Source organism: Patagioenas fasciata, chromosome 3 (genome assembly GCF_037038585.1).
Source record: "Patagioenas fasciata isolate bPatFas1 chromosome 3, bPatFas1.hap1, whole genome shotgun sequence".
Lineage (NCBI taxonomy): Eukaryota > Metazoa > Chordata > Aves > Columbiformes > Columbidae > Patagioenas > Patagioenas fasciata.
In genome coordinates this window covers 18,346,765-18,373,806 of record NC_092522.1, presented here as the reverse complement: position 1 = coordinate 18,373,806, position 27,042 = coordinate 18,346,765, and the positions used below count along the sequence as shown (strand labels likewise).

At 40.9% G+C, this 27,042-nt stretch overlaps 1 protein-coding gene across 2 annotated transcripts in view; it reads right to left on the bottom strand.

Moving 5' to 3' along the window:
- The window catches only part of FBXO11 (F-box protein 11), a 75,411-nt gene extending 52,565 nt beyond the window's left edge, over positions 1-22,846 (bottom strand). For both annotated transcript variants that reach the window (XM_065835357.2, XM_065835358.2), the window contains exon 1: positions 22,368-22,846. In XM_065835357.2, coding sequence (XP_065691429.1) covers positions 22,368-22,476 — 109 coding nt within the window. In that variant the 5' untranslated portion in view covers positions 22,477-22,846. The remainder of the gene's footprint in view (positions 1-22,367) is intronic.
- Between the last annotated feature and the right edge of the window lie 4,196 nt (positions 22,847-27,042).

The following is a 27,042-nucleotide window of genomic DNA, read 5'->3' as shown; positions in this document are numbered from 1 at the left end:
ATTTCTTTAATTATATCTACAGAAAAAATACAGAAGAGGTCTATCCCAAAGGTGACGGGTGTAAGTTTTAAGCAGGACAGTCAGGCTGCTTTCCTCCTATCTTCCCATATTAAAGACTTTTCCAAGACGTAAAGAGATATTTGCGTTTAGCCTGGAAGGCAGGCATGAAGACAGCCACCCAGAAATGAAGTGCTGCTTTACTGTGTGATCTCATTTACACTGCTCAAACTTGGCTATAAGAAGAGCTTTGATTACAAAAGTATAGGAAAAGATTTATCCCTTACCACTAGAGCTGAGAAAGAAAGACAAAGTCCAAGACATCCAACAGATCTTCCTTAAGACATCCAGCTGAGGCAACCTAGCCAGCTCTGTTCCCTTCATTCTCTTCCCGTTCCATCTCACGCTCTTCCAGCCATTTCTGTTCGTGCCAGGATGGATTATGTCCTTGGCTTACAACTATCACCTTCTTAAGGGTGATCTTCACAATATCATCTTTCCTCCCTGCAACGAAATACCTACGCTACTGCTATAGACCATCTTTGTACAAAGCCATGAATACCCTCCTGGTACAAGAGGAGATGATCCATTCTTCTTCCATATTATTTTTATAGACTCTCAATGCTTTTTTGTTTTCTTTTTTTTTTAAAAAAAAAAAAAAAGACCCACACCAAAAATCCCACACCAAGTGCTACTGTACCAATTCATGATTTCAGGGATCTTTGTAACTGTAAACTGAAGTCTGCTAGAACACATGCTGGCTGAACACACTGAAAAACTCACCTGCTAGAAAAGATCACACCAGCTAGAAAGCCAGAGGAATAATATACGCAACCTCCTACACCTTCACTTTAAATTACAGTCAATTTGCTAAAAGTGCAGCCACACACACTCTTCCTTACAAACTGTGTTCTCAAACTAATGAATCTACAGGCTGCACTAAGATGGTTACATAACATCAGCAAATCAAATTTATTTTCCTGGCCCTATTTTCTGTCAGTCTTTGTAACCATCATCTTAGTTTCAGTTTCCATCAAGTCATCCTATCATAGTTTTACCTGTTCTGAACTTCCCAATCTGACACACCTGTAAGCTACTCAATTGTTCAGCTTATTAATTTGCAGTAGCACCTGGAGACACAGCCAAGTTAGTCACTTCGAACACTTACAGCAGGGGTGGAAAACCCCAGGCTGAAGAGCTCATGGACGTGGTTGCAAGCAAGACTAGAGCAGGAGGAGCAAGACACAAAGTAATCATGTTGAGTTTGTTTTTACACAGGTTTATACTCGCATCTTAACTGTGCAGTGTTTGGGAGTTACAGGAACAATGTTCACATCATCCTCTCCCTGCTGCCTTGCTTACAGCCACCTCTTCTCATTGATCACCTGGGATGATGGCCACATAGTTTAAGAACTCTGCCCTCAAAGACTAGCTTGAAACTGATTGAGCCAATTCAGAACAGCTGCTGCCATCTCGATATACTCTACACGATTCACAAGCACATAATGTCTTCCAAGAGTAGGCAGGGAGGGTTTAAAAGACATTGCTGCTCATATTCTTCCAACTGCTGCTTCTTTCAGACATCACTGCTATACAGCAGGGGTAGAATAAGTGTTTTCTATGAACTCGTTTGAATTTAAATACCACTGAAAACTGATGGTGACAATAAAGCAGTATCTAGCAAGCTACAGTTTCCAATGTGTGATCTCAATTAATTTAGCTTGTTCTAACACAGGAGACTGATTTAGTACCAAAAGTCCTCCATTTCATTAACCACATTTATCCCATGCTTTTCTTGACTGAACTTGCAAACTATAGAGTCACGCTCATTACTGTGCAATTGAAACTTTTATAGAATGGCCACTTTTCCCTCCACTCTGAAGACAGCAAAAGCATCTTGATGTCATACAAGCATGCATTTGCTTCTAAAACACAGCACCCCCCAAAAGGCACTTCGGCAGCAGTGAACCTTGTGAGGAAAATGCACAGCCTATGGCTTCTCTATGCTCCCAAGCAAGGGCTGGATAAGCAGGCATTACCCAAGCTCTGTGAAACTCGGGTTTCCAGCCAGCAATGCTACAAGGCAGGCTACTTTGAAATAGAGATTACACCTTGATGAGCCCCATCATTGTACAGAAGCCAGCTGAAAATATTTCCCCCCTAAATGTCAGAACATATGCCACCATTGATCACTAACAAGTAAAGAACACAAAAAAATTTTGATGCACCAGTCAAGCCATGATTGAAAAACTATGAAGCCTGACATCAAATCAGGCTCCTATCTTTGAAGTATAATACTTAACAGTCATTGAATTATTTCATACCAGTGCTGTGTGGATTTCTGGTACTAGCACAAGACACGAAACAGGCCAGAGCCTGAACAATGATGGAATGGATCATCATCTCCCCTTGATAGTCACAGTGGACACCAGTAGCAGACAGACGCACTACACCATCTACATTTCTACCTGGGAAAATACTACAGCACTTGAAAGTGCCCAGTTATAACCACAAATGAACAAGTAAACAAAACTGAGACATCACCACAGAGATTTATTTCCACTAACAGACACCTCTCTGATATGTTTTCAAAGTATAAAAATATATTTCCAGAAGAAAAAAAATTCAACTTTTTAATCTCAGATGACTTATAGGAGGTTCTGTCTTTGGTGGGAGACCTCTGTCACAAAATAAGAGCTACACATGCGTGCATACAGATACTAGATATTAAAAAAGAAAGGATCTTAAATACTGAGAAGAGTCAGAGCCTGCTTCATTCTGCTCCTGTCCTGTCACCTTTCCTGCATATTTTGATCTGGGACAACTTCAGTGCTTCAGGGAACACTGGTGAATGTCAGTAGTTCATCCCCAATCCAGTACCAACCACCACTTTTAGACATGAGAGGTTTTTATTGCCAATCTAGCATCTTTACCTCAAAGAAAGCCTCTCTAGAGTGCCTAAGCCTTCCTAGAGGACAACCTTTCATACAAAGAACCTACAGACCAATGACACTGCCTTTTATGCAGCTGCTCCGTATGCCACACCCACCTTCTCAGCAGACCCATGCCTGCCATACGATAGCGACAGCATAGAGTGCAACCTCAGCACAACGTATGGCAATAAGTTTCAAACTGTACGCATACAAAACGCACAGGACACTGTCCATTTGGAAGCATAAAAAGCACCCATTACACAAGTGCATTCATACAGTCTGTTATATTTGAAGTGCAAGCACGGCCACAAATAGATTCAGTATCTCTGAATACTCAAAAGAAAATAATCCTTCATGAGCTGTTCTTAAAGTCGTGAGCATTCAAAACATTTTCAGCAAGTAAAACATATTTTGTGCACTCAACTTAAAGTATGCCACATGGGTCACAAGCACAGTTAAATCTAGCCTACTAATTAAGTGGATGTTTTCCTCCACTGAACTGAAATACACAATACTTCTCAACTATTAATTATATTCCATCCAGAAAAGCATCCTTAGATCGCTGTTGTTTGTTTTTCCACTAGCAAATCTGGGATATTCTAGGTGTTCAAATATGTATCAAGGATATTTCACAAGTGCATTGAGCTTTGCCATGTCTCCCCCTGTACTATGGTCAAGCATGTGGATATTAGCCATCTTTGTTATATTCATGCTCAACATAGCCACAAAAATTGTCTAAAGATGTATTCTAAGCAACTGTCAGACTGAGTTCTTGAAATGTTTATTCTCAAGCTATGGCTAATTTACAAAACAAACTGTACATAACCTATAGACAGAAAAAATAAGCATTCTATATCAAAAATGCCAGTGCATTTATTGAAGTAACTTGTTCACATGTAATTTTTATTACTATTTTACACAGAATACAGATTTTAAGAATAATTCTTTAAAATATTAACATTCAGCATGCATCATCTCACCATTCTGAAGTTAATTCCAAAATTTTCTACAGCAATCTTTACTCTTCTTCCTCAACATGTATCAATATCCATCCTATATCCAGATGCTATAAATACATTAGCTTTCTGGGGTTTAGTTGATTACTGGGTTTTTTGATCCTACCGATATACTAGTTTTTGAAGTTGGGAACAAGTATTTCTTCTAAGAACTTCCTACCTCTATTAAGAGGGGATGGTCAGTATTAATTTACCAAGAACCATAAATTCCTTTCCAGAAGACTCTCTATTTTTTTGCAACATGAAAACTGAAGAATTCCACCATAATCTCACCTCTTCCACATTTTCTTCATCGTTTGCTTACTTTCTTCTCCCATACCGAAGCAGAAAGCTGTGAGAAGCAACTTGTCCTTGGTTTTAGAAACCTGAACTATTTTTCCATCTGATCTTTGAATAATGTACCAGTACAAATTTACTAATACATATAAGATTAGATAATGAAAAGCTTCTGTAAAATCTGATGCTTCAATGTTTTGGATTACAAATTTCACTTGCAGAAAAAGCCATGGAAGGCAGCAAAGGAGGATTCCAAACCTATACATCTGTACATGAAGTGACCAGCCACCGAGGCCGATTCCCAAATATTTCAAAAAGTTTAAGGAATAAAGCACAAATAGGAAGAGCAAGCCTTCACAGCACAATTCTCCAGCAGATGGTACCTCTTTAAACACAACTTGCTTTTATCATCGTTTAGGCAAAGAAATAAACACACTTCAGAATACATCCATCCATTTCTAAGATTCTCTCCCTTCAATTTCTTCTTGTGGAAGCTTGATATATTTAGGCTTCACCCACCCATCAGTACCAACCAATATAAAACACTGTTAAGATCTTCTCTGCCTTTTCCTATTCATCAAATTGCATTTGCAACTTTGTGCCCCAGTAGAATCCACCCAACCACTGAGTAACCTCCACTTTCTGACCACGAAGCAAGCTTCTCCAAGTGAGGTCAAGATTCCTACATTTAAGTGTTCAGTTTTAAGGAACAGAAGAGGCTGCAGGACAAGACACTGGCCCTGAATCAGGACACTTACCTGCACTTGATTCTCTACTCCTACCATCCTTAATTGCAAAATTATAAACCTCTCCCCACCTTGCAGTCACCAACTAGTCTCTGTAGAATGGGGATACTGTGTTTTTTCAGAAAAAAGTCATCTGCCTCACTTGCATGGAATATTCAAGGTTTTGCGTTTCCAAATATCCTCATCCTCCTACTTTTTATTTCAGTGTGCACATGCAGCACATGAAAAATAAGACAGTTATAACAATACAGACTACAAAACCAAATACAATAGCATGTGGGGGAATATGAAATAAGAGAGAGACCATCCAAATAAGCAACCCAACACAGCCAAGGGAATCCATCACCAAACAGTGTTGTGACATTTCTTCTCCCACTGAGGAGCAAGTGAGACTTAAACTCTTGTGCAAGACTAATACCAGACAGAAGGTGGAAATGTGGAAAAGAAAAAAACACCACAAGACAGTAACCATCCAGAGTGTAGGTTATAATAATAATGTCAATATAAAAAGTTGGACCTCTACACCTTACAGAAATAAAGCTCTCTAACGAAGAAAAAAATACCACTTTTCTTTGTTCAGTACACTCCACTTCTCCTGAATAGGGGACAGAAGGAATCACTCAATACAAACTCATGAATTTATGTTTTCTAGTAACTTCTCCTGTAGTTTCAACTGAAGAAACTGTTATCCATACCTTCTTCATAACACCAACCCTTCCACCCCCAAAGAAAGAGCTCCACTGGTACTAGATAACAGCTATATGTCATACTGGTATATGACATATAGCAACATATGATATGGGCAATATAGCAGTCCAACAAAAAAAAAAAGTACATATATAGGCACCATGTATGAAAAACAGTCCACAAGCAATTCTAGGCCTTGCATACAGGCAAGAAGATACAGCTTCTTTAGGCAATATATACCTATTACTTTTAATTAAAACTTATAGATAAGCGATTCATATATATTGGGGCTCCAGCCTGGTACTAAGTAAAGCGTATGGCAATAAAATATTAGATACTTTCTGGATCAAGTGCACTAGTCAAATGCAGTTACCAGAATGGGAAAAATTAAACATTAAACATTTATAACAACCTAGAGTGGGAGAGAAAAAGTCATATTTAGAGCTCAAACTAGATTTACTGTCAGGCAGTAAACTGCTGAATACATCTAATTAAGCATAAACAAAACAGTATTATGCTAACAAGACTTTAAGAGCAGCAGTTAGGTAAAAGACTAAAACTATCTTTCATTGCAGCGAACTCTTCTACATTCCACGGGTGAGAACCATTTATGCTATACATGGTGCCATCTATTAGTCAAAATGTCAGTATTCCTACGAAGTGAAGAGCTGTGAGATAACGTAACAGGTTTTGAAAAAATTGTTAACCTCACTTGAGAGCTGGAGCCCTCAAACTTAAAAAGTAAAACAAAAGTAGTCACATGCATTTCTAAACAAAATCCAGTTTGGCTACTTCAGCTTAGATTTTTAGGCAAAAGAAAAAAGCATTTTAAAAGTGTCTTTTGTGTTCTTTAGAAAATAAATGAGAAGCTTTCTTTTAATGAAAGAGTAATGGATTGTGGCTGAAGATCTGCAAACCTTTAGTTGTGACAGTATTGTGAATGGAAGATAATCATACAAAGGGAAAACTTCTAGAACCAACACAGCAACAAAATTGCCAACGACACAAGTGCCAAAAAAAGATCTGGTTTGGTGCCCTTAGTGGACAAACACAGAGCTGCAGACATCTTGAGTAAAGAGCAGTTCAAAATGAATTTTCATCTTCTATAAAGCCAAACATTATTGCAAACTAGTTGCTCACTGCAAATACAGAACACTTCTGGATTCCCAAAGGAGAGATAAAAAGAAGTGGAGGAAAGAGTGGTACCAACATCACATTCTCCCCACTCATCAACACAAACTACACTGGAGACAGGACACCGATGTGTATTAAAATATAAGCTACAAATCATTAAAAAAAAAAAAAAGAGAGAGAGAGAGAAAAATAATAATACCAGGACTCCACAGCCTCTCCCTGCTGCAATGAGACAGCCTCAGACAGAACACAATGGTTGAAAACATAAAGCTGTCTGTAACGTATCTATCAGGAAGCTCAGTGCCTAAGATCAAAATCAAGGCATGGGCTTAAACATCTCAAAATACAGACAACATCAGGCAAAACCTTTATCAAAAATAATTACACTGCAAGTAATTTTAGAGTGCCACTGAACTCCATTTTGCCAGTATAAATGAGTACAATAGTTTGTCAGTGCCCTTCCTGGTACTTAAAATTGTTAACTTTTTATTTCAAGTCATTATATTTTTTTAAGTCAAATGTATTTTTCAGATTGGAAAGTACAGAGAACTAAATATAATTTCCTGGAAATCTGAAGCAATTATTAAAGACAAATGCTTCCACTATATCTGAAAGCAAAAAAAAAAAAGTTTCCCATGAAAAATTTGCTTTCACCTAGCTAATAACATAATTTAGTAGCACAGCTCTACAGAAATTTTTAATTCCAGACTGTTCTCTGAGCTACATTAAGCAATGAGATGCTTCAGACATGTCCTACTGCATGGTCATACGACTCCAAAATTAACAGTGTGGGGGGCCTACCAATTAGTTCTAAACCCTGGAAAGGCACAACAGTGAGACAGGTTCTGACACCCAACCAGTGCAGCAGCACAAAGTCAGCAAGAGCATATTGTACATATTCCCTTTAATGGTCTCTGGTCTACTGTATGTGCTAGAAGAATAGGGAGAAGTGGACAGAGTACATGTATGCCACTACCAATCATTATTATAAAGGTCCTCTTAGAGCAGCTAGCAGGGGGGCTAAGGCAGAGCAGAATATCATCTGCACCAGACCAGATTAGGATTGACAACTAAGAATCTGTTATTAAAGTTATGCTGTTTTCTATCCCCAACATGGTTGTACAGGATAAACAAGCAATAGCAGCTAGACTCCTGCAAGAGTCAATGTAAAATGCTATCCTGGGCTCCCTAAGACTTCCTGAAACCAGTAAACTATCAACATTCCTGGTCTTGGGGAGAGAAGAAAAAAAAAAAAAACAACACACAACAAAAACCCACACACAAAATTGTCAACCAATGAAACAAACAGAGAGGTAATAACACCCCTTCTTCTGATAAAAATATTCAGGCATTTGAAACTAAAAGCCATATATTGTTTGACTGCCAACTGCAATGTTTTCTCCAACTACTTGTTTTCCCAACAATTACCTTTCATAAACCCACATAGCCTTCCTCAGATAAAATTATGTTAGTGTTTTTTAATCTCTCTGCTCACAGCAATGTGTCTATAGGACCAATACCATTAAGAGTTCCCATGTCCTTACTCAGAAGCCTGTAAGACAAAGTTTCTAAAGAACTAGTAAAGTCCAAGTGTTTGAATCTTCTGCATGATCCTTTCTGTAGGTTGACTCTCAATGCACTTCTTTCAGTGTTCATGCTTTCACAACGTAACACTGCATTTTAGTAAAAATGTATTATTTTCTTGTGCCATATGTACGGTTCAATGCACCCACATGCACACCGAAGGCTTCACAACTGTCACATTCTTGTTATGTCTCAAAACCACAAGAAATACTCTATAAGGACACAGAATACAAGTTATACAAACGTAATTTATTCTCACAGAAATGCCCACTGTTCCTCTTGGGAATTTTTAAGTTAATTACACAAACAATTAAGGTAAGCCCTACTCTCTTCCTTACCCATAAAAAAGGGCTCTGACACACAGTAGCAAATTAAAATTAAAAAAAAATAAAATAAAACCACAAACAAACAAAACACCCAACAAAGCCTGCCAGCTGAAGCAAGCCTCAACCCTGCCAGCTGCCCCTTAGAATACAAGTTGTTGCCCCAATGACAGATGGCCACACAGCTCACATGGCAATTCAAGAGCAGCTCCAGTTTTCAGCCCAGCATAATGAAGCCAGACAACTGCAATTCCCATTTACCTTAACATGTTGCCCTGAAAGATTAAAGCACCACCACAAACATATTTTGAGACATTCACCGATCCATGCCTTGAACAGAGATCAGCTGGGAGCACAGGACAAATGACAATTGAGAGCAACAACTCCCAGTTCAACCAGTTTTTATCCTGGGAGAAGCTTAGCACTAGAGTAAATCCAGAAAGAAGACAGGTATTGTACCAAGAGAGACTGTATAGTTCAAAACTAGACTATACCACAGGAACCCAGAACCCAAGAGCATCATGTTCAAATCTGTTTTGCCACAGATATAGTTCCACAATAAAGTTAAACCAATTTAAGAGTATAATACTGCCAAAAAGGAGAACGCAGACCTTTTTCCACCAGCTCCCTCACACAGCGGCCAGTGATTGCACACGTGCACTGTCACCAAAACCAAAGGAAGGAAGAACCAAAGCACCACAAAGAAAATCCCTTTTGGTGGCCATCTGCAATTACACTGCTTAAACCAATGGTGAAACCATGCCTGCAGACTTCCATGGTGACTTTGGGCAAATTACGTCATTTCTTCACACTTCCATTTCCCATAAGTGAAGTCAGAACAGTGGTACTTCACTACATCCCAGGTGTGCAATAAGGACAGACACAGACATGACAAAGCCTGCAAGACACAAGAGTATTGCAAACATATCCAAATTAGTAAAACAATGGGGATCCTTTACCAGTACCTGAAATTACTCTAAGTTATCACTACAATCACTGTAAGAAAGGGTGTGATAAGAGGCATTTCCCCACATTTACTGCAACCCCAACACAAGACCTTCAGGCAGAGAGGAAGGATTAAAGCTGAACGCACCAATTAGTATCTTTTTATATTACTGAATGCTTCATCAGCTCTTTCCCAAGTAAATTCTCAGCATATACAAAGATAAGGATTTCTGTGAAGATATCAGTAAGCTGGGAACCTTCTGGACTTGAAATTGCCCTTTAGCCTCACTGTACCCCCTGTATTACATTTATAATATTAGAAATACTGAAAGAGGAAACAAAGAACCACTTAATTACTCCTCTCATTTTAAAGAAAAAAAGTTAAATATGCACACATACATTTCAGTCTATTCTTAGAATAGAAAAAGGCACTGAAAAAAGTTTTCTTATTTAAACCCTAAGATCATTAAGTCTTTTACAGAGACTCTCGCTAACAGACATTTTATCTAGGTGGGGAGACTTTCCCAGCTACGTTAGGAGAAAGGACTACTTGGGAATTTTGTCTTGACATATGTGAGAAGTATCTGATGGGGGGGAGGAAGAGGCACACCTTGGGAGGAAATGTATCATTTATCTATATTAATACAAAAGGAGCAGTTTGGGATTTAACTGATCTACAGAACCAACACAAGCAGGATTTGTGGATACCAAGTTCTCAAATCTTGCTATTCTGACCTGTCTCTCTTTGCCCTTTTCTCAAACCATGTTTTTATTTCACAAACTAGAGGAATTAAAATTAATTCTCTGTAGTACGTTTGGCCACTTCTGCAGTAATAAAGAAGTTGAGGGCAAGACTATATATCCCGGATATCTTACATAAGAAAACTTAACCAGGCTCCCAGCAAATATAATGCTTACTTACTATTTATATTACTGAAAAGTATAACCTTTCTGCCAACAGGACTCTACACACAAATGTTAACAAAAATCATAGTGAATGTTTTAACACACAGTATATACACATAATTTTAGTGACTACATCTGCATCAAAACATCACAAAGACACTAAAATACACCACTTCAGTTTGTCTTACTATTTAAAATCTGTTCATTAAACTTGCTCATTATGAAAGTGGTAATTATTTCCACCACTCAAGTGACAGAAGTAGTTGAAAATTTCTGCCTTGCCCAGCCATTACAGTGCTACTTCAACAGACTCTCTGTTTGCTAATAGTGGTAGTCCAGAGGAATGGTGGAGGTCCAGCCTCGCTGCCAAAGAAACATTGGGATGGCACCCAAAGCGTATTTAGTCTGAAAAGAAAAATTAAAGGGGAAAAAAAAAAAAAAAAAAAAAAAACAACCAAAAAAAAACCCGTTGTGCCCACTGTGCCCAGATCACTAGGATTTCAGAATGCTCAGCATTTCAGCTACTGTTCTTGATTTCACACAACTGTACAATATTTCTAAATCTTACACAAAACAAACAAACAAAAAAACCCACACACACAAACTCCGCAAGACTGGCAGTTCGTATTCATGTTTGTGATCTCATTCTTTAAGACAACTGAAATAAATGAAAAAAAAAATTTCATTCTGTTGGGATTTACCCAAGAACATGGTAATGAATCCATTCTGACAGCATCAGTGGATGGCTAGTAATGCTTGGTAGGCCTTTCAAATAGAGAAGTAAAAAACTAATATTTTTCCATATACTACCTATAACTTGCACTGTATTAATCACTATAAGAGCAACCCACAGCAGAGTGCACACCCAAGTCTTTAGTTTCTTAAAAGAGTTATCCAGAAAAACACGGGCTGAAAAATTCAAATGGTGAATGTGAAAACTGATCTGAAACTGGACTACCACAAAATAGCCATATAGAAAACTTCAAATAAAATTTTGTTGAAAATTTATTTTTCCATTCTTATTTTTCCCACATTATCCACATTTGTACAAATAATCTAACACTTCCTTTAAACTCACTTTTTATTTTCAGCCCAATTATGGAAGCTATAGCTAATAGCTATACTGGAGCAAGAAGCCTCTAAAATATAAAGTACTTATTCCAACATCAGCATGACCAATATATTTTCCTTTAAAATTATATATTAAGGTTATTTTGTCTATAACAGAAAATGAGAATAATTTCACCTCTTTTTCTTCTCTGGCATTAAAAAAAATAGGTTTAGAGAAGACAGAGCTGTCAGAAAACACTATTTCCTGTTAACACTTCTAATGTTAACAAGCTCAGATGTTCAAATGTTACTTAGACAAAATGGGAAATCCAGCATCACATCAACATGTACAATGACAACTTTATCTTCAGAACAGAGCTTCATTAGACACTCCCTAAACCTCCTCAGGTATGCCTCTTCCAGTTCCTTAAACCTTTTAAAAGTAAAATTTAACAATGGCAAGCATGCATACTGATACTGTCAAGTGTATCAACAGATTATTGATCACAAGCTCCTGATTGATGCGTGCCTGCTCCTAAGAAATTTGGAAAGATATGAACGGGTCTAAACTCATTATCAAATGCCACCTGAAGTCATTCTGCTATTATCCATTTTCACACCCATTCTTCTTCTAATCATCCAGACAGCAACAGCAACCCAAATCGTTTATCTCCTGCTTCCCCACTGATGTACTTAGTTAGCCAAATGACTGCACAACTTGTGTTGAAGGAGGTTCTCTCAACGAACAATCTGAAGCACATGCCTTAAAGGCCCAATTGCTATATGGTTTTATATAGAGTTAAAAATGGAGCCAGAGAGGACGCTACAAGTGGACCAGAATAAAATGTTTCTTTTGTGATGAAAAACCCACTACCCATTTTCATATACTGCAACGATGCTAGACCTTCAGTCTTGTGACATCCAAGGTCATAAAGGATGGAGCTCAGCTATCTTCTATCCCTACCCATGATCTTGACTTGGGCAGTTGCAGTCAACACAGATCAAAATGGAGCAAGTGAAATTCTAGACTTAACTCCCATTTTCTTTGAATAACTGGTCTTCAAATTGTTGTTGAAGAAGGTGAAGGGGCAAAACCTTTCAGCCAAAAAAAGATGGTCACAAATCTAACCAGCTTCAGAGAAAGGTGAAGTGTTGCCAAAGACTAAAATAACAACCATCTAAACAAAGTTGCCGTCATTCCTCCTTAAAGACAGCAACAGCTTAAGGAAATAACAAACATTAATTTGAACAGCTACTATACACAATTTAAACTGATGACCCAACAGCATTTGGGTCATCTTTCTGGTCTCCTGCTTTCCCAATAGCCAGGAAAGGCTTACTTAGCCAAAAAACATCCATTTTGTCCTCAGCTCTTAAAAAAATGATTCAAATTGGAAGTTTTCCTTAGCTTCCAAAGCATAAAGTTTTTTCTGAAGGTATGTTGACAAACTTCACAACTATTGTTTCTCAAAGGACTACAGCAAGTCTGCACCAAGGCCTATGTCTTAAGAAGACTGAATTCCAAGTAAAGTAAAAAGTCACACTTTTTCACTCCCTTTCCCAAGTACAAGAAGCTTGGGAACTGTAAATCTTACCCAATATCTCCTAGAAAGCTCTCACTGGCCAAATAAGAATGAAAAATACAGAGGAAGCTTTATTTATTTGTCATATACACACAGGATCAGTAGTGCAGTAATTAAGTAACCAGATTAATCTGTGGGAGAAGGGGAAATGAGGTAGATTCAAGGGGCAGTTCTGAGTTTCTCTTGGGAAGTCTTAGAAATTCAGTAAGGCAGCAAGACAGGGTGGCAATATCTAACTACTGAAAAGTATTTTTCCAGGTGTATTTAAGCAGTATTTTAGACTTTTAATAATTACTGATGAACCAGACTGGATAGCTACATACTTACTGTCGCAAAAAATCAAATTCCAAACAAGAACTAAGCACTAAAAAGAAAAAAAATCAATTGTTTTACCTTTCATGTCATTTCAGATCAAATTCAAGTGCCATTTGTGGTCAATGGGAATCTGTCAGCTACCCAGGATTTCAGTGGGCTATGAATCACAGAATCACATAACATTCAAAAGCATTATTGCAGTTAGAATTATTTCAATCACCAAGCATCTTCTGAAAGAACTCAAAGTAAAACCTACTTCTTTAAAAACAAGAAAGAAGTATACCAATACACTGTGAAACAAACTACTTATTTGTGAGATTTTAAAATGCAGGAGTAAAGCTTTTGTAAATTTTACTGAAGAAAAACAAACACACCTGGTAATTATAACATCCGACTGATTCTTCACGGTAGCATCTTTGTAGTATTCACTCCTTCAACAAGGTAGGGTCTCAAAACAGCAACAATACAGGAAACACTGGCAAAGTCCTCATGTTACTGTTGTATAGATACACCCAAACTAGCTTGGGGACAGAAACTGCCTTATTGTTTTAGCCAAGGCACTCCAGCAGGTCTAACAATCCACATGGAGAAGGGAGTGCCTTGAAAGAGCATAATGAAAGAGGGTCAAGCTAACTCAAATTACCTTCCATTTGCCACAGACTAAGAGCATACACATGAACAATTACTGTGAATCAGATACCACAGATCAGCTGACATATGGTAACCTGTCATCCTACAATAACCTGTCCAAATACAAAGATAGCTTGAAATCTAGACAGGCTGTAGAGATACAACTCGACCCTATTCAGAACACAAGAGGCTAAACCCTCCAACCTTTGCTTCTAGATGTCTAAGCTGAAAACAAGCAACAAAAAAGAACCCGCAAATCAGAGCCCTTAAGGCAAACAGGCTGTTTCCAAACACTACAAACTGGGATTACCAAAAGGAAATAGTTACTGTAACATGACCTATTCATGCTAACCAGTCCTTTGGTATAAAAGCATGCACACAGCATGACGACCGTGAGACTGCGAATTCAGCTCTTCTGCTGGTCTGGACAATGGCTATTTAAAACAAGTGTAATAATTTCAAGTAGTCGGTAATTTTGCCTCACGATGGCAATTCACAGCAGGACAAAACCCAAGCTTTTGCTTCCCAATCTCATTCCCAGGAATGCTTGTTTCTCTATGCTGTGTTCAGGAGGTAGGAACTGAACAGTTCTTTGGAACATAATAGGACTATCCGCCCAGTGGCCTACAGCTAGAACAACCCACATGTACTCTTATTGTTCACCCGCAGTATTTTCTCAGCCTGATAGCAATGTCTGAGAAGAGATTTAGTTGATTTTAAAAATCAGTTTTCACTAATAAAACCATCAAACAAACAACCCTAAACCAAACACCTACCAAGGTCAATGAAGCCAAGCAGAACAGAAAATCTGAAGAAAAACTTTATATACTTTATCAACACTAGACTGGCACTCACGTGACAGAGCTATACAGCTGAATCAGTTTTTTGGAACACAGAACCAGTTGCACAAGAAGATAAACACTACTATTATTTTGATATCATAATGCTAGTAATATCCATATGTATTGGAACAATATTTCTATATACTTTTGCTGAATAAACTGAGTCAAGAAAACAAAGCCACTTATCAGAAACAAACCTAGGAGCCTCAGCAACATTTCTAGGCAGAAAAACACTATGCAGTAAGTTTGAGCTCTTAGAACAAAGCTGTGCCTGAACTCTCACATTTATGAGATCAGGAGGGACCTGACAAACCTGGAAATGGAGTGGAAACTACAGGTTTCTGTTACAACGAACAGTAGGATTCATTGTACGTATCATAGTACGCATTGCAGAACGGAATCATGGCAGCATTTCGACAGCTCCTCTCAAATGGACAGGACCATCACCAGGCGCTGCAAGGCTCCAGTCTCACATGACAGACAGCTCAACTAACCTGACCTTGGCTGCAAGGCTGAGGGCCAGCTCCCCTTCCTTCCTCCCACTCCCAACTGCAGACCTGACAACCACATCTCTTACATACCCACCAAACTCTGCAGTTAGTTCAAAGAGCTACAGCAGCAGATAACTATTCAGGGTGTTTCGGAGGCTTTGTTTCCGTGGTGATCTGGTTCAGGGAGCTACAAATGCCAATGAAATGCAGGGGATAAGAACCCAAGGCTAAAAGCAGGAATAATGGAATGACCCCTTTCTCTAGCAACCAAGCTTTAAAATTAGTTATGTCAAAATTCAACTAAATGAAGTATCTCAGAGCAGAGCATAACAGTCCCTAAAAGCCTGCTGAAAGGACTGTATACTTTAGAAACATTTACTTATTGTTTGCATCCTCCTGTCTTCTAGGTATGGATGAAGAACATTTTAAGAATGGGTACAGAATAACCAGCAAAACTTAGTTATTGAGAAGAACCACAATAACCACTAGTCAAGTTATCTTTGAAGAAGTATTCCAGATTCAGAGATTTTAATCACCTCAAAAAAAGTTCACTAAACTTTCTAGCAAGAAGTACAATTTCAGTGATAGGAGATTCCTCTAAGGTGTTGTTTTTTACTTTAGAATCTACATCTAGATCTTGTTCCCCTCTCTAAAAAAAGAAAAAAAAAAAAAGTCTTTTAAATACTTGTCAAAGTAGCAACATAAAAGCAGATTTTTTATAGACATTCTGTCATTTCACTGTGTCTTTTAGTTTGCTTTCTCCCCCCCTTTATCAATAACTGAAGGACTCAGACTAAAATCCTAGGCTGTATTCAGATATTACAGTTTAGTACCACAAACAATAACAAAGATCACCAAGTACACTTCCCCTTGTATTCAAGGGCTGAACAGAGAAACACCACATAAGCAAGAAACAAACAGAAGTAGTTAACAACCAGAAAACATGAGCAGATTAGGTAACAACAAAGTCAACTGAACAAACCTTTCATTTTCTCTGTTTCTCTTAGTTCAGCCATGTTTTCCTCTCTTCTTCCCTTTTATTGTCCACACATTGCACAGTTCTGATTTACTTTTTCTACACCTCTATTATAATATGTTAGGCTAAATACATTTAACAGCACAATTTAGAAATTCTTAGAGGTGCAGAACACCTCCTCTTCCCAGGAGACCAAACAGTTCACAGACACAAGCTGTAAGAGGAAGTTTAAGGGCTGCCACAGGTGACCCATGTTACAACACACCTGGTGCATACTCACTCCCTTCACAGAAGCAACTCAGAGTAGAGGATGGGCCAAATGAGTTGTCCTTGATTCAGTGGCCTCCCCAATGACACTGCTGTGCATGTCCAGAGTTAAGTGTCCTTACTGGGCCAAATAAACACAGAGGCATAGCAGGCACCCTGCATGTGCACTGCAAATCCAGCCATTGCCAGGCACACCAGATTTACTGCGCTGGTGAGGAACGGCCGATGGAAAGCAAGCTGCGAGCCTGATGTTCCCAGGCAGCTGCTGTGCTGACAAAGCATTCACAGTGCTCCAATTCTATACATATATCATTAAATCCTCCATATCCAGTGCACCAAATGTTTATTACACTTAATGCCCTGCACACCTGCAGTAAATGCCCGACACATGTTGGACGGCTTTGGCCTAGTCCATGACCGTGATGCTCGCAGGAGGCACCAGAGCCAGAGGGGGACACAGAGCATGAACTTTCCCCAAAGCAGAAAGATAGCAAACAGACCAATGTAGGAGACTTCATTACCTCTCTACTTAAATCATTGGGCTGTGTTACAAGTTCTTAAAACATAGAAACTAAATTAAAAAAAAAAAAAAGTATTTCTGGAAAACTGTAACTGATGTTAATAGCCTTATAAATGATCAAACTTATGGGCAATGAACATTACTGTGTATACCAAGAACGAATACACTTGATTTTTATCTCTCCAAATCAGACAGAAAGCTTTTACATAAATTTAAGCACTTGTCCTACGTGAAGGACAAGAAGACATACCCAGACACTCCTTTGTACTCTATGATACAGTATCAGGCTTTGGAAAACACAAGTTGGAAGTACCGAATTTATAGATTCTAAACTTTTACCTATGAGATACGCTTTGTAAACTTTTCATTGCAGAAACAGGGATTACATATCCAGATGTAAATATATCTTTTCCCAGCCTAGGACTCTCTTTTAAGGAATATGGAAAAGCCTGAGTTAGACTTCTTCCACCTGGAGCAACTGATGCCTGACTTCTTGACTTCTTGCCATAAGGGATGATCCTACAAAAACTGAAACCAATTTAGGTATTCTGATGCAAGTCTGGGCATTTGCTTCAGAATAAGAGTCATTTAATTCAGTTACTGCTATGACCCAGCACACACCAATATAAGGCCTTTGGTGCACATATTAAAAAAAAATAATAATCACACACATGCACTTGAAATGCAGCCAAATAAAGACTCCTTAGCTTTCCTGAGATACTTATCTCAACATTAGAGAATTCAGGCTTTGCGAGCAAGAAATCAACTGGAGCTTAGTTTCTACATGTCTGTGTCCTACACAGCCTAACCTACTCTTTATCGCAGTACTTCAAGTCCTCATGTCCCCTGTACAGACAAATGACTAATTCCATTACCTTGTGTGCTGACAGGCCAACTGGTTGCTGCTTCTTGGCATGGGTAGAGAGGGTAAGTTATAAATGTCTTTCCCTCATTGTCGTCTTCCTCTGCCCAGCCAACAATTTCCACAAAACTTAAGAACTTCACACCCCTTTGTCAAATCTCTTTGAAATGAGCTAACAAGTTCAGAAGTTTCCAAGTGACAGACTGTATGTGTGCGTATGTCTTGTTTTCTTTGGAAAATAGATGGGGGGGGGAAGGGGGTGAGCAAATTTGCAAGGTAGGTTTACAGGTTATATTTATTAAATATGTCTCAACTCCAAAAGTATTGACCCAGCTTAACCCAGTCTACACCAGAGCTGCCAGAGTCCCACCACACCCACAAGCATTCAATGTTATCCCTTCCCTTCTACTGACGCTTGTGCCAAAAATCAACCTAGGAGAAGAAAAAAAAAAAGAAAAGCAGCTAGCGCTTGGCGCAGGCAGCTCTGGAGCCAGCTCACTGCCTTGTCACATGGACACTGCTACCACGCAAAAGGAACGCGCAGGTTTGTGACAGACGCAGCTGCCATGGTGCTACACATTTGGTACTTAACAGCAGACAGGATCCTACCCTAAAAGCACTTAATACCGGACCATAAAGCCCAGAATCTCATTAGTACCATACCCAGTAATGTGCTGACGTTATAAAGAAACACATATGCACTGTTGTAGCTATTATTTTGAGAAGAACAGAAAAAAAGAAAAAAAAAAATCAGGTGTGACAGCTCTGAGGTCAACAATTTTAGTTGCATTTTGGACATTTTTTTTTCAATAAGTGTTTAACCTTGTCTTCTTAAAACCGTAGCCAAATCTATATCCTCAAGAAATAATAAAAAAAAAGGCACTATAAGCAAACACAGGAATATTCAAACATAGACATCATCTAGTCCAGACTTCCTTTTGGGTAGGCCATTGTCCTGAAGAAAATGAAAGGTCCCATCTATTCTGTATCCTTCATGTGGAATTCCAAAACCACAGAATAAACCACTGGCAACCCCACTGGTGAAAGGGGATGGATCAGGAGGGAGAAGGTAAAGTAGAAGGAGCATAGTACAGCCAGAGTGGCTAATTTAGATGGAGGGAGGTGTGAACAGCAGAACATAAGGCAAAACATCTTGGGAAGTATATCCTGATGACATCTTATTTTGGCTGCACAACACAGTGAGTTTGGGGAAGAAAAATTTTATCTGCAATCATTTATGATTTCCCACACTAATCAGAGTATAAGTACATAAGCGTTGTTTATCAATGTATAATATAGGTAGTATAATCATACACTCATTAGATCTATTCATATTACATATATAAAATATATTCAAGTAAGAATTGCTTCACAGTATAAAACACAGCTTTGTGCGATTTTTAAAACCCTTACAAGGAACCTTTGATGGAAGATTTTTATAAAATCAGTTTTTCCTAGTGATCTATTTTAATAACAGGAGTCAAAACTTAATTTTTATCCAGTGGTGAAAACATAACAGCTGCTACACAGCTGCAAAACACTGCCTACTTACACAGCATTAAATAATAAATAAAGCTCAAGACCTAGTACACGTTTTACTAAGCAATCTACTTTAATGATATGAAACAATAAGTTCCGAAGATTAACTGTGCTACACTATCAACACTGCTCCATGATATTTGTACTTATAAGTACTGTGCTGTAATATGAAGAAGGAAAGAAATTAATAATAGCAAAGAATAATTTTAATTTAATCACAGCTGCACTCATGTTATCCAATGACAATTTTTAAAAACAAATTTAATCTAAGTTAAATAGAAACCCTTTCCCAATAACTTACACAGCTTCTCTTGTACAGCCTTTTTTAAGATGACCTACATTGCTTGGGAATAAAGGTAAAAGAAGTCCCCACTGACTTGTATGGCATAGTCTAACCCTAGTATATTAGCTTATAATTTCATAGTGTTATTCATCACCCTTTAGAGTAACAGCCCTGCACAAAGTGATCAATGTCACAAGTAAAACTGGCATTAGCTTCCCAAAATAGTGGATCAGACCTTGCAAGTTCTGAGACAGGAATAGGAACTGCACCAGAGATACTCCAAATGTAGATACAACACTAATAACAAAAGACCCTAATGCTGTTGATACATTTTTGGGCCGAGCACAACTGACCTTCAAAAATACAAGAAAAAAGCTAGCAGTGATCTATATGGAACAGCAATTTCAGCAAACTGTGGAACTAGATTTTGTTACAATTCTATCACCACTGACTGGTAAACAGCAATGAACAATCTAAACAAATAAAAACGTAGGTGAATGTAGAGTTCCACATAAAGTCAGAGTAATACAAATAAATCACAGCCTCATATTTTAACAGGAAAACTTTCTGCCTGTGTCTTTAGCAAATTAATAACATATGAACAATTTGAGACAAGCAGTCCAATGTAAAACTGAATAATCACAGCATTTAATCCACAAGCACACCTTTCCAGATGCCTTTTAGTAGTTATATTTTCATCTGTTTAAAAGAAAAAGTGAACTGTGGGGTTGAAAAAAAATCCATATTCTGCATATGAAACATGATGAAAATCCTCAGTGCATATAATTGAGACAAGGAAGTTATTTTCCTTGGTTTTTGTTGTTTGTTTTTTGTTTTGTTTTTAAATATCAGTATACCAGAGAAGTCATTTTAATTATATAATTACTGAAGATTTTGGAAGGTTTACACAAGACCCATAATTGGGCATAAGACATCACATCCTCTAGTTATATACACAGCAATCTGGTCTGGGTAACATTCTTTGCTCTGACCAATGTGTGCGGGGGGGGGGGAGTGGGGGAAGGAAGGGGAGGGAGGGGGAAGGATTGAAGAATTAAAAATACTTCCTCAGACTAAATTTTCTTTACTTGGTTTGCTTAAAAAGCTTTGATTGCATAAAACGCACTAAAATATTTATCATTATGCATCTCCGTAGTTAAAATACCTCGTTCTCGATGTGATATCCTAGATACTCAAACAAAAGACATTCAGATGACAATGAAGGCTTTTTTTTTTATTTTAAGAAGACATTTGTACATCTAAAACTGCACCACAGATCAGTCTCCTTTATCATGCCAGAGTTGTGACAGCCAACGCATAAAAAATTAAAATCCAATCCACCAGATAAGACATGCAAAATGTCTCCTCCAATCCCACCCCCATCTCGCCCTCAAAAAAAAAAAAAAAAGCCAGCCCTGCACATACGGAGCACACGCACACTCGCACCCCAAGAGCCACCATCGAGGCGACAGTGCCAAGGCTGGGGGATCGCCACCCCCTCGCCCCCCCGGAACCCAGCACCAGAGACCCCGCTCCGGGCTCCAAGAGGGGAGGAATAATCCCACCTCGCCGCTTCGCCAGCCCCTCAGACAATGGTGCTTTCCCCCATTAGCTCCGAATTGTCAACATTTTTGCGCTAGGCCCCGGCCCCGGCGGCGCGGGCGGACCCGCCGGGCAGGGCTGAGGCGCGGGGAGCCGGAGCCCCCGGTCCATTGCGGCCGGCTCGGGGCCGCCGGGTGCTGCGACGGGGGGGGGGCGCGGGGCGAAAAGGGGGCGGTGTGGCTGAGGTAAATAAATGGCCGATCAGCTACGGCCCGCGCCCCCCCGCCGGGCGCTGTAACCGAAGCCCGGGAGCCGAACTGCGCAGCAAACATTGCGCGGCGGGGGCTCGGCGAGACCCGGGCCGCCGCCCCCGGACACCATTTCGCCCACGGTAGCGGGGAAGGTGTCGGCGCAAGTTGCCCAGCACCGGCGCCCCCCCGCCCCGCAGCCCCCCGGGCGGCGCTCCCCCCGCACCCCGCGGCTCTCCCGCGTCACCTCTCCCGCGTCACCTCTCCCCTCCGCCGGCCCGGGGGCCCAGCCCGCAGTTCCCCGCGGGGAGGCACCGGCTTCCCCGGGCGAAGGCGGCTCGCCTCCCCGCAGCCCCCGGGGACGGGGCGAAAGGTTCGGGGGCCATTCGACCCGTTCCGTTCCGAGGGGCTGGCGGCAATCGGCTCCCCCCTCCCCAGCGGGCGTGGGAGCGCGGCCGGGGAAGGGGCCGAGCCCCCGCCTCCCTCCCGTTCGGCGGCAGGGCAGCAGCCCCGAGCCGGGGCAGAGCCCAAACCAAACAAAGCGCGGCCTGAGCGGGAGCCAAGGGTGAAGCAGCCTGGGCTTTTCCTGCCGGTGCCCAGCCGGGCGCGGCGAGGCCCAGCGCCGCCGAACCCCGCGCAGGCCCCCGATCGGCGCGGCGGCGCTCGGCTTACCCCGATCCCCGGCGGCGGCGGCGGCGTTGTTCCTCTCCTGCTGCTGCTGCACCGGGCGCGGCCTGGACACTCGCCTGGGTCTCCTGTTGGCGGCTCGGACCGAGTTCATTTGCCGACTCGTGTGGGTGGCGGGAGGGGAGGGGGGGAATCCTCCGGCAACCGATGCCTCGTCGGGAGGAGGGAGAAAGAGGGAGCCCCGGGGCGGCCGCCTCGCAGCAGCGGGCAGCAGGGAAGGAGGGGGGATCTCCAGGCGCGGGTCCCGCCGCCGCTGCTGCCGGCTCGCTCGAGAGGCAGAGGAGCCGCCAGCCGCTGCCTCTCCCGAGCGCTGGCTGTGGGGGACGATCGCGCCGCGGGCCCCCTCCCCGACCCCCCCGAAAATCCCTCTCTTAAAGGAGCCCCGCGGTCCTGCTCGTCTCAAGCCCGTCGCTGCTCCGTGGCAGGAGGAGCCATTGACACTGCCAGAGACACACACTCACGGGGAGGCAGCTGCTGGAGGCCGTGCTCCGCCAATCGCCGCCTCCCACACAGGCGGCTGGCGGCCGCGCGGCCAATCCCCGCGCCTCTTGTATGGGGCGCGGGGTGGGGAGGGGCGGGCGAGCGGCTCGGCGCGGGGTGGGGTGGCGGAGAGGGATATAAGGGCCGGGAGGTGGGTGGTGGCGGCTGCGTGGGGCGGTGCGAGCGGCCATGGTGGGGCTGGTGCTCTGGTTCGGTAGGCGCCGTTACAGCGTGAGGAGACGGCGCGGGAGCCGCACCTAAGGCGGGCGGGCGGGCGGGTGGGTGGGTGGTGGCGGGAGCGGGAGCGGGAGCGGGAGCGGGCTCTGTGAGGGCAGCCCGGGTGTGTGTCACTGCCGGTCCGCACCTCAACTGCTGCTGGGGCCGTGGCGGAGCCTTCCTGTGGGGAGCGCGGTGGGAGTGTGAGGGGCCCGAGGGCCCGCAGCCCTTTGCTGAGGCCGGATGTGCCACGGGAGGGAAGGAGGTAACATCTGCTGGAAGTGCCTGGCGGTATGACCGAGGGCCCTGGTCACACTGCTTTGGGTGTGGGCTCAGCCGTGGGGTGGTCTGGGCTGGAGGTGCCGTTTTCTTTAGGTTTCCATGTACTGTGTCATTTTCTGACTGGTTGGTAACAGCTTTTTCACTCTTCGGTTAGTGTGTGCACTTTTACTAATGCACTGATATGCTGCTTATCTTGGGCTGGCAGTTCAGACAGTGGATGTGGCTTCTCCTACTTTATTATGTTTGCCATGTTGGTGTTCTGCTGATGGGCTGAGAGAAAAAAAATGGTTGAAGCTAGTTGTGCTTTTTTTCCTTTTCAGAAATCACTCAGTAAAGTGGATGGTAAAATCTAAGAAGTAAGGAAGATACCTTCTCTTTGCAGGGTTGCTCAGGAATCTGCTTTTAACAGTGCGAAGGTGGGTTTGTGTGTAGTCCTACTTAAACTAAGCACTTGGAGTCTGCAGGACTAGGGCCCTTGTCTGTGCCTGAGAAGCAGAAGTGAATTATCTGCTGTAAAGTGTAAATAAATGGTTGTAATTAAAAACATGTTAGGCAGAAGCTTGTTCAAAGCTGACAATTGAAGGTATAATATAACTGTAGGAAATGACTCCTTTAAATAAGCCTTAAAAATGTGTATACTTGTGTTTCTAAAATAAATGACAGTGAAATTGTACTTTCAAGTTCATATCAGACCAGAAAAAATGTATGAGGACTCCTATAGTACTTGTTAAGGAGTATTACTTAGTATTTTGTTGTCATGAGGAATGATTGGAGAAACAGTGACAAATTGTTTTCTGTGCCTCAGAAAAATAATTCTTGCTACATTCTCTAACAGTAGGGAAGAAATAATGAAGCTAAGGTCTTGTGGAAAGAGTTTCACAGGGAAAGAGAATAAATGTCACTGCTTTGGGGGCCATACTCTGTTTCTCTTATAATGATTACCAGGTTAGTGTATTAAACATTCAGGAAAGCTACACAATGTATGTGTATATCTTAAAAATACTTTTTTCTTCTGATAGCATTGTGAAACTGCTTTAACTTTTTAATGGAAAGAATGACCATACGTAAGAACTGTGCCAAACTTACTATTTCATGTTTAGGGATTTTTCACATTTTACAAAGCTATAGTCTTTAAAGTATAGTATTTTAATAGTCTAACTGCTTTTCTGTTTGACAGTTCTAGTTGTGACCTGCTCACCAACATATAGCAAATGAATTCTTAGCATCACATGGTTACCTTAAATTGCTCAATATTGGTGTACTCCAAACTTCTAGCACTGTCTAAATGTTTGAAAACCTGTTCAAGGGTCAAGACAGATGACAGGCTAGTTTTCACTTAAAGTATTTAAGAATCTACAGCTTCTGATATTAGAATAAAACTTCATTGAAAACTTAAATCAGAGCAGGCTTTAGACTTTCTTAAATTCTTGAACTAACTGGAAAACAAATTGTCTTGACCAAAATATGCTTTTTGTAATTGACTTCTTAAGGTGGTAACTTGTGTTAGTAATGTGATTGTGGGAGCCTGGCAAAACTTACTGTAAATGGGGAAAAATGTATAAACAGTTCCAGTATGTACTCTCACTGACTTAGCCAAAATATGTTTAGACTCTGTAGGCTGAATAGGACAAACTTTGAAGTTACTAAATAGAGAAATAGTTACAGTGCTCTTGTCTATCCTTTGGAAGGCCAGACATTAGCCTGAAAACTTGTCAAAACAGTTTTGACTAGAACTCTGTATCTCTTCTCATAACAATATTAAATCTGTCCTATCTGATTTGTGACAATGGGACTTGATCACTGTAACTTTAGTTTAAGTCATTTTTTTAAATGTTATGCTTAGCTATCCTGTGCTTCCATTGCTGCTGTATAGCCTAAGAGGAAAAACACTTCTCTGTGATGAAAGTGACACTGGAAGTCCAAAGTAATATTAAGGCTTTGTTATATTGGCCACAGTGGAGATGCTTTAAGCTGTCCTGTATGGTGTACTAATAAACCATTTCTGAGTGTGAGTGTAATTTATACTGGCAAGATATTCTTGCCTTTGTTAAGACAGCTTTTTATTTAAATTGGTAAGAGAGGGAATGGAAAGTGGAACCTAACTGTACTGTGATTTTTTTTTTTGCATAATTGTCCACAATATAAATGCCTGCTAGACTGGTTATGTTGGCCACAAGTCACCTTTTGGTGACCCATGAACAACTTCACATTATGAACAGAAAGGCATAAGACCTGGTTGAAGAGTTTACTTGGAGCATTTACAGCATAAGACATTTGGGCAGAGTTGTCCACGCTAGATCATTGTGTGAGACTTCACTTCTAAGCTGCAACGAGTTCCAAATACATATGTATTTAACCATTAATAATATTTGGTTCTCCATATGTATGTGAAGAGTTGGGTGCTACTTTGAAGAGATCACCTTCCTTTCTGCATGGAGGAAGGGATGCCACAAAGTGCTTAGTGATAATAACAGTAACTTGTTAATTATGTGTTAAGGTAGAATAGTTAGAGCTTTGTAGCTAATGAGACAGCTTCACAGAGAGAAGTAGTGCAAGCTGTAGTGATGGAAATTGTCTGTGAGGGTGATGTGGAGAGATGGAAGAGTGACTTTGATTCAGCTGACTTGTGCTGAAGTGAAGACAGTTAAAACAGCTTGAAGATCTGATCAAGGTAATGGAACAACTGAGTATTCGTTTTCTAGACTCTCAGTAGAGAACAGATGAGAAACTAGAGATGGTGGGGCCATAGAATAAGCAGGATTGGGAAATGGGTGTGGGGCAGTGTAAGGCTGTGAAGTCAGCAAGGCTGATTCAGGCCAGGGTGATCTGCAGGAATCACTACTGTTGTAGTCTCTACAATGCACACATCCACTAGCCACCTGAAAAGCCTTGCTTCAGAGACTGTTAGAAATGCTTTGAACATGGGACAGATTCGGGTAAGTTATGATCGTTACTTGCCCTGAGGTTGTGTGTGTTGCCTTAACAGTTGATCAAAACAAGTCTGGGATAATAGATTTCAGTGAATGGTGATCTGTGGATTATTTCTAAGGGGTTCCCAAAAGATAAGAACAGACTTCAACTTGTATTGAAAGGTCTAAAGCTCTATTGAAAAATTGTTCAGAAACTGCAAATTGAGGGGGGGAAACAAACACACAGTTAAATCACTAGATTGTGCATTTTCCATTTGATTGCAGTATTTTCACTAGCTTTTGCTTCCTGATGTTTGTGAGAGAGCAAGAAACACTTTGAGAGCACTGTTGCAGTTTGTCACACAAAGCCCACTGCAGAGCCTTTAGCTACAGCTCATGGATTTGAGGGAGAAACACAAGAAGTCAGGTTTTTATCGTGCTTTTTAATCAGTTCAAATGACTTTGCAAAGGAGCCACATGTCTAACCCTCTCCTTACAGATGAAAGTAAAGCAAAAAGGGCTGGAATGACTTGTCCAGGAGCATTTACAGGTTATTAACAAGGCCAGGAATAGAACCCATGGTACAGGAGTCCTTATCTAAGGGTTTCTCTACAGTGTCATATTACTGCTTTGAGAAGCATAAGACTTTTGCCTATTATTTCTGTCTTATAAGCTGTTAATATATCCCTGGACTAAAAATACTGCATTGAAGATTTTGGACTAACCTGGTGTGGACTACTGACTTGAAATTCTTTAAACCTAGAGGGTTGTTT